The 20043-nt window shown below is 48.3% G+C and overlaps 1 protein-coding gene across 1 annotated transcript in view; it reads left to right on the forward strand.

Annotated features, from left to right (window-relative positions):
- ANO2 (anoctamin 2) overlaps positions 1-20043 on the forward strand; it is a 415077-nt gene that overhangs the window by 72608 nt on the left and 322426 nt on the right. The window contains exon 3 of the mRNA XM_075553136.1: positions 19937-20035. Coding sequence (XP_075409251.1) covers positions 19937-20035 — 99 coding nt within the window. The remainder of the gene's footprint in view (positions 1-19936; positions 20036-20043) is intronic.

Raw genomic sequence — 20043 nt, forward strand, 5'->3', positions numbered from 1 at the left:
TCCTACTCTATCCAGGACCTTTTCAGAGCAGGTGGTGGTGGTAGCCAAGCACCATCTGGCTCTGTTCATGGGTTTGTGGAGACGGATGTCTGCATGGTCCATTGGTCTACGGGACGAAGCGTTTCCAGGTGTGACTTTCATCACTCTTCACTCCTGCAGACATAGGTTAGCAGAGGGAGAGAGCAACTGTTCACCTTACATGCCCACTGATGACCTTTTAAGACCCTAGTCATCGCTCATCAAAGCAGGGTCTGGAACACTTTCTTGGTGAACAATTGTATGCCGGTTGACCCTGCTGTGCCCAAGACTATTCAATCCCCGTTCTTATTGGAAATGTATCATGGCCTTAGTACTGCGCTGAAGGCTGTTATGGATAGAATTATGCCTCCTCAAAAGGTATGTTGAAATCTGAACATCATTACCTGTGACTATGACCCTGTTTGGAAAGAAGTGTTTTCTTTTGATATATTAATGCGATACTACCTTGTAGGGTGGATGATGAACCTGATTCTTTTAAACTGATTTCTCATAAAAAAGCAGAGTAGATACATACACAGATGGCTCCCTCCCTTGCCCTACACACACACACACACACACACACACACACACACACACACCTCTAAGTAGCCAAACAATGCCAAGAAATTCCCAGGACTACGAAAGTGTAGAGACATGAAGATCTTCCCCGGGAGCCCACTGAGGGAAGAGAGGGGAGATTAGGAAAAGAGATAGAGAGGGGAAGAAGGATAAAGAGAAAAGAAAGGCTAGTCTTGCCAAGGCTCTGAATATGGACTCAGAGTCACCAGTTTGTGGTCTTTTGTTGGTGGTGCTGCAACCCTAAGAAACTAAGAAAGCCACCAGGAGGGACACAATGAGTTACAGAACCGAGTCTCCGTCCTCCTGGACCATAGAGTGTGCTTGGAGACAGGAAAGCCAAGCGTGGGCAGATGGGTGAACACAGTGCTGCGCATGGTAGATGAGTGGTAGGTGAGGAGACTGGCAGAACTCACCTCGTTGGTGTGGTTAGGTGCCATCGAATTGGTTCTGACTCATAGCAACCTTATAAAGGACAGAACTGAAGCATTGCCTGGCCCTGTGGCATCCTCAAGACTGTTCTTCGGTTTGAGCCACTGATGCAAGCACTGTGACAATCTAGCCTGCCAAGGTGCTCCTCTTTTTGCTGCCCCTCTTCTTTAACCAGGAATGATGTCCTTCTTCAGGGACGCTGTCTCTGGACAGCATGCCCAAAGAATGTGAGATGAAGTCTCACCATGCTTGCCTCTAAGGAGCATTCTGGCTGTACTTCCAAGACAGATATGTTTGTTCTTTTAGCAGTCCATGGTCCTTTCAATATTCTTCACCAGCACCATAATTCAAAGGCATTGATTCTTCTTAGGTCTTCCTTAGTCAATGCCCAACTTTCACATGCACACGAGGTGACTGAAAACACCGTGGCGTGGGTGAGGAGCACCTTCGTCCTCCGAGCAATGTCCTTGCTTTGCAGCGCTTTAAAGAGGTCTTGTGCAGCCCTTACCCAGTACAATGCATGGAACTCATCTTAGGCATCCAGAAAAGCTTCTTGGGACCAGGTGGGACTTGAACTAGAGCCGAATGAAAGATTAACTTTGGAAGTGAGCCTAGGAGAATGCCATTGGCCATGGCGGGTGGTTCCTAGCCGACCAGCTCAGCCACCAGCAGTATGTTCTCTGTGTGGCCTCCTGGCTTCACCAGCCCTGCTTCTTACTCACCTCGTGCCACCTGCCATCTGGCCCACTCCAAGGCCTCATCCTGTTTCCTTTTCCCTTCCCCTTCCCCTCCAGTGTCTATGTTTCTGATTATTCCCCCCAGTTGGAGTTACTTGCATTCTTCTGCATTGAATCTCATTTTGTTATTTCCTGTCCCATATTTTCAAAACTCCCCAGGTCCCTTCTCGTTTATTTCCCGGTCCTCTCTGGTGCGGTTTGCAGCCCCGCCCAGGGCGCCATCGTCTGCAGATTTAATTAGCACAGTTGATGACCCTTCTCTTCCAGACTGGAGGCAGAGGGGAGGGACTGGTGTCTCAGGGCCAGTTCACCAGAGGTGTATGTGTGCAGGGTCACCGCTGAGGAAAAGCCTGTTTTGGCTGCTTAGAGGGGACATGTTCCAAACTGGGCTCTTGCCTCATAGGGGAGGTGGAGAGAAGTACCCCAGGAGCCAGGTTTTTCTGGGAAAAAAGGGAGGATGCTAGGAAGTGGATTGCACAAACCCCCTTGATTCACATTTTTCTGGCGAGAAGACATCGTCTGCAGCATCAAGTTATTATTTGCATTGAGCGTGTGTTTTGTGCCAGGCATTGTGTGAGGTGCCTTCCTTGTCTGACTGCTGGTCCTTGCAAACACCCTGTGAGGTCATCATTGATTCTGCCTTGCCCATTGTTTCACTGCAAAAGAAACCGAGCCTTAAAGAGATAGCCTAGCCCGTCCATGGGCATACAGAGAATACTTGGCAGAGCAGGGGTTTGGAGCCAGATCCTTCTGCTTTGAACCTAGTGCACACCACTTCTCTATGTTCCTCACCCACTGCCCCAGATCTACCTGGCTCAGCGGACTTTGTCATAGCACCTTTGGCAGACGAGCTAATTCTGGATAGTTAGGAAAGCCCACAAAATAATCCACATGACTGCCTTTTTCCCTTCTCCATAGCAGCAACGAGTCTTTGTCTGAAGATCTCTGATCCGCTTACCAACATCAGGTCCATGATTTAGCTCAGTTGATTCGACTTGATGTTCATGTGATTTCTCTAAGTTCTCCCATCCTACCTTTCAAACTCCGAATCTGGCAATGAATTGGGCATGATGATGATTGGTAACACTGACTTTTGTGTCGTGTCTGAAAGATATGTGGGACGAGACAATGGTTTTCCAATCCATCTCCTGTAGGATGGCAGTTCTCAATGGAGCACTCTGTGTCTTAGGAGAGGATCATTTTCCTTTGTGTGGAACTTTCCAGCACATTGAATTCTGTTTGGAGTCCCTCCCCACATCTTCTAGTTCAGTGGTTCTCAACCTTCCTAATGCCTCGACTCTTTCATACAGTTTCTCATGTTGTGGTGACCCCCCCCCCAACCATAAAATTATTTTCGTTGCTACTTCATCACTATAGTGTTGCTACTGTTATGAATCGGGTGACCCCTGTGAAAGGGTCATTTGACCCCTAAAGGGGTCGCCACCCACAAATTGAGAACTGCTCATCTAGATGTTCAAAGGTCCCCCCACTCCTTTCCAAGGGGGATGGCGTAGCTCTTAGGCTGTACTGAGAGGTGTCACAGGCCCATCCAAAGGTCAAAAGGAGAGCGAACAGGAGGGATTTGGGCTCTCCACAGCTCAGGTAGTGTAGCCCTTTGAAGATCTGGTTTGAAGAAGGGTTCTTTAGTCGAAGACAGCATGGAACTTTGTGTTGTAAGAGATTCTGTAGTGTCTTTGTTCATGTGCAAAGCCTACGCTGTCTCTGCTTTGTAAGGTCTTTGTTATTAAGAAGCATTCATCACACCTAGAAGAAGGAGCTATGACTCTACTTCCCCCACACTCATCGCCACTGCCGGAAGAATGGCACAGTCTGGGCAGGAGGCACACCGGAGGCTTGGCTTTTCTTTCTTCTTGGTCACGGAAACCCCAGAGCAGATGGACAGATTGTCCCTATCTGTTGCATGTGTTGGCCTTTCTGGAGAAAGGGAGAGAGGTTCTCAATGTAGGGACCGATGTCACATCTGCCTAGAACTTCACACTGTGATTTTATTTGTAGGTAGATGCCTTTAGCTAAAAGCCTTTGAGATGAAATTGTGCTTGATAGAGGGTTGTACCTAGATCCAGTGTCTAGTGTTCTTATGAGAAGAGGATAGATCACAGAGCAGGACCCCCCCCCACACAAAAATTAACATGAAAGGTGAGATTGGAATGATGCTGCACCAAGGTTTGCACTAGTCCAGAAACTGGAAGCCACCTAGAAGTTCCAGACGAAGCAGGACCCTGCTGTGTGCACATCTTGACATCAGGTGTTTGCCCTCCAGAGCTATTAGAGAATAGATTTCTCTTGTTGTGAGTCCTCCCATTGGTGGGGTTTTGTTATGGCAAGTGGACTGCCATGATTCTCCTTCAGAATTCTGACAAAGTTCCTTTTCTCTAGACGTTGGCCCACATCTCTTTCGGACCACTGCTGCTGCCGCAGTTGTAAACATCCTCTAGAACCAACCAGAGTGGCTAGAACGATGGATACGTTAGTTGGCTTAAACTCCTTGGGCTTATCTCTGGAGTTGGTGGTAGGGTCAATCTTACTACAAATCTTCCGCTAAGAAGTGAAAAAGATGTTTCTTTAAGACAAAATCTGGTAACTATTGATGAGTGAAAGGGGAGATAGGAAACAAATGGCCATTCATTAGTTGCCCTGTCCCTTTGGACATTAATCACCCCAGCCGTGATGTTACTTATCTGTCTCGTGTGTGTGATATCACTGATCTGGTGCTCCAAGAGCCTGACAGCCACGTGACGGTACCATGGCTCCTATTTCTCTTGGGTGCCCTTAACTCTTGGCACAGGGCTGAGCATACAGCAGTCGCTCTGAAATACTTGCTGAGCTGACATAGATTTGGGCTAACAGAAGCGGAGGGAATTGCTACTCCAGGGAGAGAAGTCACCACTGAGAACAGGCAGGGCCGTGTCTTCATGGTGGGGGTGGGAAGAGCCCGTAACTAACAACACAAAGGCTTTGTAGACATGCCTGGCAGAGGGAAGAAAGGATCAAAATCAAGGACTCACATCAGTTTCCAGTTAGAAGGGACATTAGACATAGGGGTGTGTTTAGAGGTAATACGATGAGTTCTTAAATGCCCGAAAATGCAAGTCCGGGAGTGGGGGACTCAGTATATGTGCCCACAGAAAAGAATCTCCCAGAGGCTCTCCCGGGCAGTTGTGTCCAGTGGTTTGATCGTTACTGAGTTAAGTGGGGCTCAACGTGGTTCCCTAGGGCGATCGTATGAGCTCCTTGTTCACACTGGGGCACTTTTGGAGAATGTTCAAAAGTCAAATTAAATGGGATGACGAAGAAGGAGAAATAAGCGGAGACTATCCAAAGCCAGCCTGGACCTTTTGACCATTTCGGATTATGGTATCTCTCCATCTCCAACTAGGCTCCCCCACCCCACCCCCATTCCTTATTCCTTCTGCTGATGGGGCATGGGAATTCCCCCAACGTCCTGACGGGGGCGCCTGTGAAGCACTCACAACGCGGCGGCGGGTTAGACTTCTGCAGCATCTGATTCCACTTGCAGGGAGTCCCCCCTCCAAAATAGTTTTACTGTGACGAATAGGGAGGGCAGCGTTTTTCTCTGGTCTTTCCGCGTGCTCTATCTGCGACTTCCCCCCCTGTTTGGGGCGGGGCCTGTGCATCTGAAGGTCAGTTGTCACCCTCCCCTGGCCTTACTTTGATTTGGGAGTGGCCGTGTCTTCTCTGCCAACATCTTCCAGGGCGGCTGGATTTCCATCCTCATTTGGGGTAGAAATTTGGGCTCTGGCTCCTGGAGTCTGTTCCGCCTGTAAGAGTCAGCATTTTAAACTCCCGAGAGAAACGCTCACTGGGTGGTGGTCTGGTGGGTGCCAGGAGCTGTTGCTGCAGCCGTCTCAGCTCCTCCAGTCGGACGGAGCCCCGGAGCCTGGTGGATCCCTGCAGAAGTCAAAGGCTATGCCCTTGAGTAACAAGCCAGTGATTCGGCAGTGGCTGCCTGAACTTGGCCTTGTAGGCCCTGGCTTTGTAGAAATATATTTACATACGCTTTATCGCTTGCAACACACTTTCACGTGGATGCGTTTATCGACGTCCCTAGGGAATGCCTACAGGGAAGCAAAGAGCTTGGCTACTGATGGGAGGGTTGGCAGCTTGAATCCACCCAGAGGTGCCTTGGGAATCAAAGGCTGGTGGTATAGTTCTGAAAGGTCGCAGTCTTTGAAAACACAGTCCTCATGGAGCAAGTCTACTTAGCCTGTGGGGTGGCCACAGGTTGGAGCGGATTCATTGCCAACTGGTGTGTTATCTCATATAATCAGTAGATCGCTTGAATCCATTAACTTTTAGACACTTGTTTATGAAAAACCATATTCACCTAAGTGACATGTTTTAATGAAAATTAATACTATTTTTTAAAGTCAAAACTTGTCTTAACTGTGGCATGATTTTTAAATTCCACAAATCTTGTTGACCCCCTACTGGTATTGAGATATAATTGATGTATAATCAGTTGCATATTTCAAGAATCCACTCTTCCCCCCTCCCCGCATATGCACATTCCCATGAAGTCATGGTCATAATCAAGATAATGAACATACAGCGCTCACTCCAGTTTTCGTGTGGATCCATGCTTCTCCCTCCTACGTGGCATCCGTATGGATCATTACTATTGTGTCCACCCTGCCTCCGTGTCGAAGAGAGCTTTGGGTCCTTGTCCAAGAGGATTTGGTCTTGGGGATCCAGTGCCCACGTCATAGGGGTGTAATCTAAGTGGTGAAGACCATTTCCTATTTCTTCCAAGTGTTGAATTCTTCAAGGAGCAGGACGCCTGGCCCTCTTTGAGGGGCCTCTGTGGCTCAGGGCCGAGGCGTGGGCAGGAGGTTGTCTCAGCCATTGCAGTGTGAGGGAGTCGATCTGTTCAGCTTCCGTGGGGCTCCTCACTAGGCCTTGGCCTTCACTTTGAGCAGTGGTTTCCCAGGTGGTTCTGGTCCTTGATGCAGTGAAATGTGATGTGACTGTCCATTCTGGTGGGTGACCCAAAAGACCCTCCCCACCAGGAATGATTTCCTCTGCCGGGATCTTTTGGCAATGACACGGTGGGCTGGGTTTTTATTTCACAGGCCCCTGGCCGTTGTCCCCCAGTTTTGGCTGGGGACTAAGTGAACGCTTGGAGAAGAGGCCACCTGTTAGTGGTCTTTGATAGGTCTCCAGAGCCGTGCTCAGTGCACGTCTATTTGTGCTCCTTGATTGGTGACCACTGACCCACCCTTGCCTGGCCAGCTGGGAGAGGAGAGCCCCTCACACTCATGTAGGGCCCCTGGGACAGCCAGTCATCACATTTCAGCCCAGAGCTGGACGCTTGTCCTGCGTCTGCCCCCTGAGGCTAGACCGGAAGCCCCTGATTGCTGAGTTTCAGAATGAGATCTTCATGATGAATGGGCTTAACCATGGTGTTCCTCAAATGGAGCAGTCATGCGTCCTGGACCAGAGGAGACCCTGCATTCCTTCCTTCCTTTCTTTTTAAAAAAAAATTTTAATGACTATTTATAGCAACTTTATTCATAATCATCCAACTGGGGGCGGGAAAGCCTTCATATCTTTCTCTTTTTTTAAACAGTTTTATTGGCACATAATCCACATAGCATACAATCTAATAGTTCAATTACAGCAAGAAGAAAAATCTCACATCTCTCCATGGGCAAGTAGTTACCAAGAAAGCACTTAGGCCATATTTGACCCTCTCGGGCTTCGGTATTGCCACACAGCAGAGTCAAACAGGTCGGTGCCTTTTATCTTATTTATTCTGACACCAAGACTTCCTTCCCTGTGCTTCCCTGTCTACTCTGTCTCAAGACCATGCTGTGCTTCCCAAGTGTCTGCAGGTGACGGTCCTGGCCACGATCTCCGCACAGAGGAGTCAGAGTGAGAACCAGAGGGGGTGATTTGGGAGCTCAGGACTCCCTGAGGGCGGCCTCCCTCCCATCGGGGCACCTTGCCCACAGGAGACGACCTGGCCTGGTGATACAGGAGAGGTTCAAGGCATCGGTGGCTCCGTCAGTTCCCCTTCACTGTCTACAGGCTCATTTCTCCGCCCTTCACCGGCGCTCCAGTCTTGGGCCTCGGTGTGCTGCAGCTGAAGTTCTCCACTCACAGCAGGGCCTGGAACCAGAGTCCAAGCAGGGCCTCTGGGGTCAGCGCCGAGGTGGCTTGGCAGGACTGTGTGGGAAGGAGGCTTGTGCAGTATCGGTTTCCAGTGCTTGGCTGGGGCGGCCTCCCATTCGTTCTTGTCTCTCTAGAGGGAAGACGTGGCCTTGTGAAGCCACATGCAGCCTTTGGATAACAGCAACAGGACATAAACAATATGGGTGATCTCAACAGGAGCGCATGGCCGAGGGCCTTAAGCAATGGTTGCAGCACCATAGAGGTGACTGGGCAGCAGGGCATCCCCCACCCCCACCCCCACCCCCCTGTGTTTCCCTGTTCTTACCTCCTTCGTCTTTCGTGGAGCCAGGTCTGCAGGATTGCTCCTGGGCTGAGCTGGGGTCCCTCAGGATGTGTGACGCTGACCCTCACCAACGATGGGGCATGGACCTTGGGTGAGCACTCTGAATTCCATTCCTGCATCCGTTGGGTCTATCCATGCCCAAGCGGGCCCGCCCCTGGCCTTTAGGTCTTCTTGAGAAAGACATGCTGGATGTCTTGGAGGTGTCCTCCGACTCGACAGTCCTGTGGCCAAATCAATTCTGGAATGTCGCCGTCCCCATCCCGGGCTCTGCTGTGAGCTGGCAGCATGCGGATACTGGATAGAGCCGACGGAGAGGCCCTTGGGCGCCAGGGATGTCTGATGCTGGCCACATAAAATCCCAAATGACTTTGCACTGGAATGGCATTTTCTTTTCCATAGCATCCCCGTGTCTGCTCCTCCTTCGTGCTACCACACGCCTTAAATCGTCCATGGGGACCCCTTGTGTGTTGAGGGAGAGCTCCCGGGCTGATTTCTCCAACCTTTCTTCTCAGGGCCTCTGGTCGGGCGGGAGCCTCTAACATTTTGATTCTCAGTTCAGTATGTTAACTCTTTACACCCCCTGAGCTTCCTAAGGCAGCCGGGCGTTTCATTTCAGCCCAGCTCCTGTTCTGTGAGTCTGTGTCAGAAAAAGGAGCAGTGATCTGCACCAGTGCTGAGGACCTAGGTTACCTACAGAGTGGAGAATGTTATAAGGTTCCCCAGTCACCGGGCACTTGAATAGTTTTAGTTTGGGGAACGAGGGAATGATACTTTGGGATCATTTGGAATTGTTTCTTCAAAATGGAAATAAGTTTAAATCCTGTAGGAAAAGATTATTGTTTTAGACAGGGTTGACTAGAGGAACAAATCCGATACACTCGTATATGTATAAGAATAAGCTCTATATCAGGGCTTAAGTGGAGAGCAAATGTTTTGAGAATGATGAGGGCAATGAATGTACAGCTGTGCTTGACCCAATTGATGTATGTATGGATTGTGATAAGAGTTGTATGAGCCCCCAATAAAATGTTAAAAACAAAAGAAAAGAAAAGCTCTATATCAAAGAGTAATTGTATATTAAGAAAACATCCCAGCCTGGTCCAGATCAAGTCCGTAGGTCCTATATTAGCCCATAAGGCTTATAGTAGTCCATAAATACCTCTTCAGACTCATGCAGCACATGCAATGATGCAAAATGCAGGAAGATCACAGGCCAGTGGGTGGAAGTCTTATGGATCCAGTGGTGGTGGAAGCATCTCCAGGGCTCTCTCAGGTCTCAGCCTGGCTCCAGGTGGCTTGTCAACAGGAATGTGAACGCAGAGAGGGAGTGAAGGGAGGTTCCCAGGACCTTCCTGATGAGAAGGCCATGCCCACCAGGAGGCATCATCAGGCTGTGACTTGATTGACAGGCTAGATACTACCCTGAATGCTATTTATCACGTTGATGTGAAATTATGCAACTACCAGTTACCATTTACTTTCTGGACTTTTGGGGCCATTTCTAGAAGTTACATACAAGACCCAAAGTAGGAGCCTCCTAAGTGCATATGCATATTAAGCTTGTGTGTTAGTCTGGGTTGACTAAAGAAACAAACCCAGAGACACTCATATGTGTATAGGAAAGAGATTTATGTATAAGAGCAATTGAATATTGATAAAGCATCCCAGCCCAGTCCAGATCAAGTCCATAAGTCCAATATTAGTCCATATGTCCGATATCAATCTATAAAGTCCTCTTCAGAATCACGGAACACATGCAATGATGTCAAATGCAGGATCATCACAGGCCAGGGGGTGGAAAGTCTTGTAGATCCAGTGGTGTTATAAGCATTTCCACTGGCAGGTGTCTCCACGTGGCTTTTCCAGCTCAGGGCAGTTGAGTGTCAGCTGCACTGTCTCCCAGGGAGTGAGCAGAGAGAGAGAGAGAGAGGATCTCCAGCCTCCACAGAGGAAGACAGGAGTTCCCAGCATCCTCAGGAGAAGGTCATGCCCACACAGAGGCCTCATTGGCTGTGATCTGATTGTCAGGCTAGACTCCACCCCTTCACTCTTAATCCTCTAAAATTGACAAATGATTATATAATTACCACAGCTTGCAATGAACGTTTTTTTATTTTTCAATAAATAATTACTGAGTACTTACTGCCTGCTATGAACTATGGTGGTGGCTGAGGCCCATGCAATGCGGACAGGTATGCTCCTTGTCTCGTGGCCTTTAAGGTCTGGCCAGAAAGATATACACGACACGCCGAGGTCTACAATGATGGCCGTAGTGGAAAGTGCTAGAAAGCAGAAGGCCAGAGCTCTGAAAGCAAGAGCAGGGGGCAGAGTGGAACCCAGGGGCGCAGGCAAGGCCCTGCTGAGGAAGTAGACTTTAAGGACAAAGGAGTTGGCTGCGAGTGGGGGTGAGGAGGGAGCTGGAGTGGGAGGGGGTCTGAGGAGAGAAAGGTGGACAAGGAGGCTCCAGGGTGGGCAGTTGGCAGGCGAAGTTGAAGGCCAGTGAGGAGGGTTGTGGAGTGAGAGGAGCGTGGGGAAGTGGGAGAGCGGAGGGAGGAGCTGTTTCTCCCAGTTGCCACTGAGCTCATCCTGATTCATGGCGACCTCCTGTGTGTCAGAGTAGAACTGTGCTGTAGAGGGTCTCCTATCTTTTTTAAAGACATCATTACTGTGACTTGGTAACATTTACAGGGGGAATTGCCTTCCCAGTCAACGGCGAGAGTGCATTTTGTTTGGAAACACTAGTTGTGATTCCCTCTGTGGAATGGCACTCCTCCGGCCTGGTTTCCCCATCTCCAGCCATTCTGCTTGCCTGTCTCGTCCCGCCTTCCAGTCGCTGTTTGTGGACCTCTCTGATGGGCTATTCTGAGGTGTGCATCCTCGCAGGCGTCACTGTTCTCTCTATAGGCCCGTCTGCCGTTTGGTTTCCAGGGAGATATGGGGGTGGGTTCCGAGCCTGGGTTCAAAGGATGTTAAAGAAACACGTGTCCTGAGCATTCCGCTAGTATCCATCAGACCAGGGAGTTGTGGTCATTTTCATGGAGACCGTAAGAGGCCAAAAGGGAAGTACTTGCCCCCATGTGGCTTTGAGTTTGCTATTTGGGGTTCCTAATGGCCGATTTGGAGGTCTATCCCAGGGCCCAGATGCTTTGGTGACCCCCATGGATGGACTGAAACCTCCAACCTTCCAGTTGGCAACAGAGTAACCGAGCTGTTTGCATCACCCAGGGCCTCCTACAGATTGTGCATCTTCTCAGCCCTGCCACTGGGTCAACCTGGGGTGGCAGGGAGGCAGGGACTGGGAGAGACTGAGTGGTTAAGCAGGGCACAGGTTCAAGGTCGGTGGTCTGTCTCTGTCTCTGTGTCAACTCAGTGTTCTGTCAGTGCCCTTAGTGATGAGCAGGTCTGGGAAGTCACAGGACAGTCACATAACCTAAACCAGACTGATGATCCTGAACGGGGAGTGGCAGGAGTGGGGAGGACTATGCATGCCCCTTGACCAGAGTGCTCACACCCCTATTTCGGTTCGTCTTCCTGATGCCAAGGAGCTGGAGAAACAGGCTCTGTGGACTGTTTTCATGAACGCAGAAGCACACAGTGAAAAGAGTTGTATAGCTTCTCGGACATTTCCACTGAGCTGAGAACTTTCTACGTTTCTTGCCACAGGAGCATTGTGCCCCCCAGAGGCACCTGCTTTGGGGTGGGGGGTGCAGTTCCTCGAGAAATCCTTGAGTCCTGGTTCTCCTCCTTCATTTGATGGGAACTTAAAATTTAGTTGTTGGGTGAAATTTTGGGGCCCCTCCAGCTATGCTGACTACTGAGTTACAGGCTTGCTTTTAGGGATGGTTTATGGTACCCTCTCATGGCTAATCTTTTCTTTGGGCCAGTTTTGGGAGTAATATCTTCTTACCTAATCCTCAGATTTGGGAGATGCACTATTTTGTTTGAACCTGTGAATTCCTTTGGGGGCACCTGAGGCATTTTAAAAACCCTATAAATGACTTTTTACAAGTGCAGGACAGTGAACAAGCCAGGATGAGTGGTTCACAATTTTAGACTAGAAGGAGCTGGTTTCCCCGAAACCCTGTCTGTCAATTTCAGGTGCTTCCTGAACACCTGCTGTTTGCCCAGATCAGGACCATGCACTTGAAGGATACAGAAGAAGTACCCGATACCCAATGAAGAAGCCTTTGCCATGCAGAGCCCATCACCAGAGTCATGGCTGCCAGATATTGGCCCTTCTGAGTCCCAGACTCCATAGTAGGGACTTCCACACATTTTACCTCTAATCCTGTCATAACTCCACAAAGTCTTCTCTCTCCTTTTATACAGAGCAGAGGAAGCGGAGGTGCACGTAGTTCATTGACCTTTCCAAAGTCCCACAGCTATGAAACCATTCACAGCTCAGGAGTCAAATCATAGTTTCTCTGGATCCGAAGCTTAAGCTCTGCCCACTCTTTTACACCTGGTTTGCATTTGGCTGGTTCCTGAGAGGTTGCGGTTCAAACCCACAGAGCTCACCAGGGGGGAGCAAGGCCTGGAGATCTTCTTCCTTAAAGATGAGAGCCAGGAAACCCTGTGGAGAAGCTCTGTTCTACAACGCGTGTGGTCGGCAGGAGTCAGAAACAACTCTGTGGACAAGACCCGTCCCCCCCCCCCCACGATGTCTGTATGAATCGAGGAAGAGGGACACAGGGGAGACGTCAGTTGGGCTTGGCCAACAAGAAAGCCAACACTTCTCACTCTGTCCTCACTCCTGCTAACCTCCGATTGGGGATTGCTCCGTGAGTAAGAAGGAGGTCAGCATTCTGTGCTGGCTCTGCCCAGAGGCCTCCAAGTATCTGCTTTCTCTTCAGGGGGTGTTGTCACGACAGCCCATCTCCCACAGCAGCTCCTAGACTTTCCCTCTACGAACAGGTGATGATATCGTATGGCATGAAAGGAACGTGATCACTGGGTGTGAACACCACAAAACAGCATTCCAGCCTTCCTTTTCGTCTACAGCACATTCCATTGGAGGAGAACAGAGGAGAGTCCTGGAGGGAATTAGCTTCCTGGCATTGGGGAGGGGGTAAGAAGCTCCTTTAGTTAGTACAACATTATTCTGCAGCAGTTAGAGACGCTAAGAACTCAGTTGCTAAACACACGAAGACCTTAGCTTTCTGCGGATGAAAATCCAGGAGCTGGTGCACAGCCACTCCGCCTCTCCATAGAGTCAGACACCAGTCAGGTTATCACCTGATACCTTTGCCGATTCTGACCTTGCCTTTGATGTCACGATCTGAGGCGCTGTACTCAGGATCAGAGCGGCAGATTGGAGAAGGGGAAGAATATGGGGGGGGGGGGAACCCCATTCATTTGCTTGAGGTTTCCAGAAGCTTCTTGGTGAAATTTCCCTTCTATCACTTCCTTTATCTCATGGGCTGTGATCATAATGTTGTGATTATACCTAATTGTCAGGGGAAGCTGGGAGATAGAGACTTGTTTTTGTATGTGTGTCAGGCTGAGTTCTCTAGAGAAATAACGGCATTGGCACTTATATGTGCATATAAAGAAAGAAATTTATATCGAAAAGTGCTTTCCATAGTTGCACAAGTGTGTAAGTTTAGTCTGGTTCAAGGCTGTAGGTCAGATGCTAAGCAGGAAGCTTTTCCTGACTCGGCTAGCTGCTGGGGTCGTGAGCAAAGAGGAAACAGGAAAACTAACCAGGAAGCTGGGAGACCATGGGCTGGTCGAGGCAGAGATGGTTGAATCCAGATTCAGGCGCCAAGATGACAGGCCACTGATAACTTCTGTGGTTGACAGGCAGCATAGTAGGCTGTTGACTCAGGTCCAAAGAACCAGAGTTTAATGAGACAAATGCAGGATCCAGAACATCAAGAAGGGAGAAAACCTTCCCACAGAGTCTTCTTAAATCAGAGTAGGACATACCCCCAGGAACCTGCCTTTCAATTGCGGCAGAACGGCGACCTGCAGAACAAGACAGCTATCCCCCCAATCCCTTTACACCTCCTTTGCTGCTCGAAGCAGACCCCAGAATAGAGTTGTTTACATGATATTAGACCACACCAAGGAGCAGGTATCAACTGCAAACTGCTGATGCCCAGGCAAGCTGACGCAAAACCAAACGGTCACATTTTATGCTTAATTAAAAGGGAAGGGTGGCTATCCGGGAAGAGCTAGCTGTCTGCCATCAAGACAGTGAGATTTCACCCTCACTCTCCTGCAAATGATTCAAAGAAAATCTCTGCTGGCTCTGCACAGAAATCCACTCTTTGGAAACTGGTCTTTGAGAAAGAGGGAGTAGATTTATTACAAAGCGACAAGTAGGGAGCCGGAGGACAAGTCTCAGATCTGACTAGGGGTTTTCGGTTTTATAGGAAAATGCAAGAGGGTTACACATGTTCATACAAAGGGGATGGGTTGGACTAGGAACTGGTGGAATGATGTATTAGGCTGTGCAGTTTTTAACTCACTGCACAAATGCTCTGGGAAAGCACGGCATTCTGCTGCAGGGTTTAGCAATTTGGTTCCACGGACTGAAAGACTCTGACCCTGTGTGTGTGAGGGCCCGAACTAGCTGGGTCTGGTTTGGGCTGGTTATCTTCTGACTGGATCTGGTTTGAGCTAGTTAGCCTCTGAAAAAATGATTAAAGGGAAGGAGGCAAATATGAACTGCAATAGATTAGCAAAAGAATAGAGTAACATCAGCCCTTGATAGGACTGTTTGACTCATACGCCTTCCTCAAACTTTGAACATCTGCAGCCATTTAATGGATAGTGAGCATACTTATACATGAGCCATTGATTCGCTTAAGTTGAAGAGGATTCATCCCAATTTAAAACTAAAGAAAAAACAATGACTTATAATCAATCGCATCATGATTTTGCACACATGAGGAAAATGATACCAGTCGTGATCTATGATCTAAAACGTATCAGGCAGCAGGTCAAGTCCAAAGATGGTTGCCTTCCTTACCCTTCAGTCTCATTAAATTAGAAAACCTCAACTTATTCTTAGAAGTAGCAGGACGTGATTGATGACCCTAAGAGTTCGGATAGTCCAAAGATGGAAATTAGGAAGCTGGCTCGCTGCAGGCCTCTTTCCGGCTCTGTCAGAACGGTGTCGCCCTTGGGAGCCGGAGGCTGGGTGTTTTCATCGTCGAGCTGTCATACCAGTTCCTTATCCATTCCCTCGTTCTATTTTAGTCTAAAAGGGTCTCTGTGTCCTGTCGCGGTCCTTGGATGTTGCTTTTAAATGCATTCAGCAACAAGCCAGTAAGAGAAGACAATTCATCAAGCAGAGCAGAGGCTACCTGGGTGTGAATACTGGGTTTGACCATGATCTTAAGGGTCACGCCATAAAGATTTTACAACTTCAGAAACCTAAAAGGGCAGTTCTACTCTGTCCTACAGAGTGGCTACATGTTGGGGTGAGTGAGTAAGGAAGGGGGTGGAGGAAGGATTGAGTTGGAATTGACTCCAGGGCAGTGCACTTGGTCTTTCGTTTATCATGTAACTCAAGGCGTCTTAGAGCACAACCGGTTTGATGTTGGACTGTTGACTGCAAGGTTGACGGTGGTTCAAACCCACCAGCTGCTCTCCAGAAGAATGGTCAGCTCCCCATTACCCCAAATATTTACAGTTTGGGAAACCATAAAAAGCAGTTTCATGCTGTCCTATAGGGTTGCTATGAGTCATAATTAAATTGGTGGCAGTGGGGCTTGGGTGCTTAGTGTACTCTGGATAAATTAATGAATTCTTTCTGCCCTGGTTTCCTCAACTATAGAGTAGAGGTAACAATAGGACCAGTTCTAGATATTATGGGCACTAAAGCATGCAACCAGCCAGCTCAGTCCTGGCACCTAATGAGCACTCATTAGTTAGGTTTGGTGACCCTGCTGGTCATTTTCAATACTTGCAAATTATGGGCTACCTAAGCCTTTTACACCGCAAGTCACTCTTCTATTTGAGAAGTGGATTTATTTTTATATAAAGCTTGGGATTTTATCCCAGAAGTGGAGTAGATGGGCTCCAGAGATCTGAATGACTTGGTATATTTGGGGTCATCATTGAAAGTCACAGAGAGAGCCTTACTTTGAGAGTTTGCTCGAGGTTCCAGCAGGGGATGCAGCTACTCCTCTGTATTTTCTTTCCATCGCAGAAGGCCAGCCTCTTCAAACCATATGCTCAGCATGGGGGGGGGGTGCTCACGGAGTGTGAGGGAGGAAGGGGACACCTGATCAGGCAGAGAGACCATCTGAATCAGCCCCGGCGATCAATGCGGTGACAGATACGCCCTGCTATCCAGCTTTACTCTGTCAGAATCCCTGGATGATCCACATGGCTAAGCCGCTAGGCGTGGAGTTGAGGGTTCTAGTCTGCTCACAGACACCTTGGACGCGAGCTCTGGGGATCTGTGTCTGAAAAATCAGACCTGAAACTCCTGCAGAACACAGTTTTCTTTGGACACAAGCGAGGTCCCCCATGTGTCAGAATTTCGTTTGTAAGAATCATATCCTAGCTCTCAATCTCAGTCCTTCTTTCATGATTGGCTGGTGTACCTCTGTGGGAAGAAGCACTGCCACTTGCTACCTATTTCTCTGCTCAGCGCCCTGCGAGCTAGGTAACTGCAGGTTGATGGTTTCCACCACTATCTTCAACATTAAGACCAGATCAGAGGACGTGCCTCTGAACAGCCACGGTTCTTGGTGAACAGAGTTGGGGACAAAGATTCCAAAGGGACTGCGGTTTTCACGTGGATAATAGCACCAAGGTGGGTGCCTTTGCTGTACTGATGTCCAGGTGCCCTGCACTGCAGGATTCACACTAAATCTTAAACAAGAAGATGCCTTCTCTGGGAACGCGGTCTGTCAGGGTGAATGACACCAAAAGCTAGGAGCGCCGCTTCTCTCTGTGAAACACTCTGGCCAACACCCGCCCCCCACTCTGGCCTCCAAGGGCATCTCCACGTGGGGGAGGCATGTGGTCCACAGACACCCTGTCACTGCCAGCGAGCAACTGAAGAAGGGACTTGGCTCTCCGCTTGCTTCACCTTCTCTCTGGACACAAAGCGTGCGGTGGACTTGGCAGGTCGTTTTGTAAGCTTCTTACAAATAATGGGATATTAATCTGCCTTTCTGTTTGTTTGTTTTTTTTCCCCTCTACCAGACTTTCATCTCTTTCCAAAGCCATTTTATTGGGCGCTATTACAGCCCTCACACTGTTCCATAGTTCAGTCACAGCAAGCAGTGTCGTACGCTTGCTGCCACAGTCCCTTTCAGACATTTCCTTCCTCTGGGACTCCTCGATACTGACTCTTTCACCCCCTCCCCTTAACCCGCCCCCCCCCAAGAGCCCTTATTCTACTTGCTGCCTCTATAGGTTCATCCATCCTGGATTCCTTATACCTGAAAACAGAATAACACATAACGAAAATTCAAGACGGCTACGCCCTAATGACAAAACACATCAGAGCTAAATCCCAGTATGAATACCAAACACACCAAAAAACCACACACACATACAGAAACTATGGAAAACCAGATCCGGCCCAAAGTGTATCAGAGGGGTGGGGGGGGGGGGATCAGATGATAAGGTTTTAACCATTCAAGTCAGGCTTTTAAGACAAAATGAAATTCACACTGGAAAATATTTTTCTGTATGTGCTTGCTCTGGAAAAGAAAATGAGGTCTTAGAACCCTTGGGGGGCCAGAATGATTAGGCTCTTGGTTACTAACCAAAAGATTGATAGTGTGAATGCACCTGAGGTACCTTGGAAGAAAGACCAGGCGGTGGACTTGTGAAACCCCAGCCCAGGAGACCCTATGGGACACACAGTTCCACTCTGACACATAGAGGATTTCCACGAGTGGAAGTGACAAGAGGACAAATGGCGCTTATACTTTGTAGATGAGGCAAGGACTCTGCTGGGCTTCGTGTTCTATATGGACAAGTTTGGGGGGTTCCCCACCCCACCTCCATTAACACGGGCTTCTATTTATGTATTTATTTTGAAGTCATTTTATTGGGGGCTCTTACATCTCTTTTAATATTCCATACATCAATTGTATCAAGCATATTTGTATATACGTTGCTATCATCATTTTCAAAACATTTTCTACATGAGCCCCTTGGTATCAGCTCCTCTTTTTACCTCTCCCTTCCCCACCCTCCCACCCACTTGGATTCTTGATCAGTTATATTTTGTTATTTTATATCTTACACTGTCCAGTGCCTCTCTTCACCCACATTTCTGTCATTCATCCCCTTGGGGGGGGGGTCTGTATACCTAATCTTGTGATGGGTTCCCCTTTTCTCCTCCTTTTCCCTACCTGACCACCCCTTTGCCCTCATGATCTCACTACTCCCACTACTGTTCCTGAGGGGTTTATCTGTCCTGAATTCCATGTATTGAGAGCTCTTATCTGTACCAATGTGTGTTCTCTGATCTAGCTGGGCGGAAAGCATTAAGGAACTAGAGAAATGATATGTGATTCATCCATATTATACTACACCTTAAGTGAATCATCCTTTCCTTATAACCCTTTTATGGGGGGATGTCCAATTGTCTACAGATGGGCTTTGGGTCTCCACTTCAACCTCCCTCATTCACATTGGTATACTTGTTAGTTTTGGATCTTTTGATACCTGATACCAGATCTTGTTGACACCTCAGGATCACACAGGCTGGTGTGCTTCTTCCATGTGGGCTTATTTGCTTCCCTGCTAGATGGCTGCTTGTTTGACTTCAAGCCATTAAGACCCCAGATGCTACATCTTTTGATAGTTGGGCACAAACTGCTTTCTTCACCACATTTGCTTCTGTACCCATTTTGTCTTCAGCAATTGTGTCAGGAAGGTGAGCATCAAAGAATGCTGGGTTATCAGAACAAAGTGTTCTTGTGTTACGGGAGGCCCAGAGAACGGACAAGTTTTTAACGAGGGACAAATGACTTGTTGAGCCAACAAAACCTAATATTCAAGTTCGTCTGACTGCATTTCCTTTTCTTCTCTGTTATCTTGGACTCTTTGGATGAGATCAGCATGTTCCCAAAGCACTTGTCCCAGAACGTAGTTGCATGTGCTGTAGTTGGAGTGCTGTAGTCAGCGGAGTGCTCACCATGGCTGAGGGTTACGCCATTGTTTGAGCTGCACTGTCCACATTATTATTGATATCACTACTTTCAGCCTTCAAGGAGCCACCGGTATGCATTGGAGCTACAACACTATAGTAGAATACAACTTCAAAATGTACAATAAACAGTGAACCGATGAATGGAAATGAGTTGCACACTGTTCATTGAATCCTGCCACTGGACAACTGTTAGTGAGAGTATGATGGGATTTCTGGAAAAATCACAATATCTTACATTAAAAACCTGTGCACACAATCATTTGAATTCTTTTTCCCTCTGAAGCCACCAGGCTTCTAGGGTACATTTTTTTTGGGAATACTAGTCTGTAATGTTTGATGGTCGCCTTCCTGGAATAGAACTGGTGGAAGGGGTATGGCTTGGAGGGGACTGGTACTTGGTGAAGTTTAAAAAGAGCAAAAGTCAGAAGCTGAAGGAACAACTGGTTCCTTAGGTCTTCTGGTCGGAGGGAGCTGGGGAGTTGAAGAATTTAAGCTATGTCCTTCTAAGTGTTTCCATTTCTTCTTTTTTTTTGTACCTTGCAGAGTAAAAGCCAGGGATCCATCTTTGTCCGGATTCACGCCCCATGGCAGGTGCTGACCAGAGAGGCGGAATTCTTGAAGATCAAAGTTCCCACCAAGAAAGTATGAGC

Source organism: Tenrec ecaudatus, chromosome 6 (assembly GCF_050624435.1).
Source record: "Tenrec ecaudatus isolate mTenEca1 chromosome 6, mTenEca1.hap1, whole genome shotgun sequence".
NCBI lineage: Eukaryota > Metazoa > Chordata > Mammalia > Afrosoricida > Tenrecidae > Tenrec > Tenrec ecaudatus.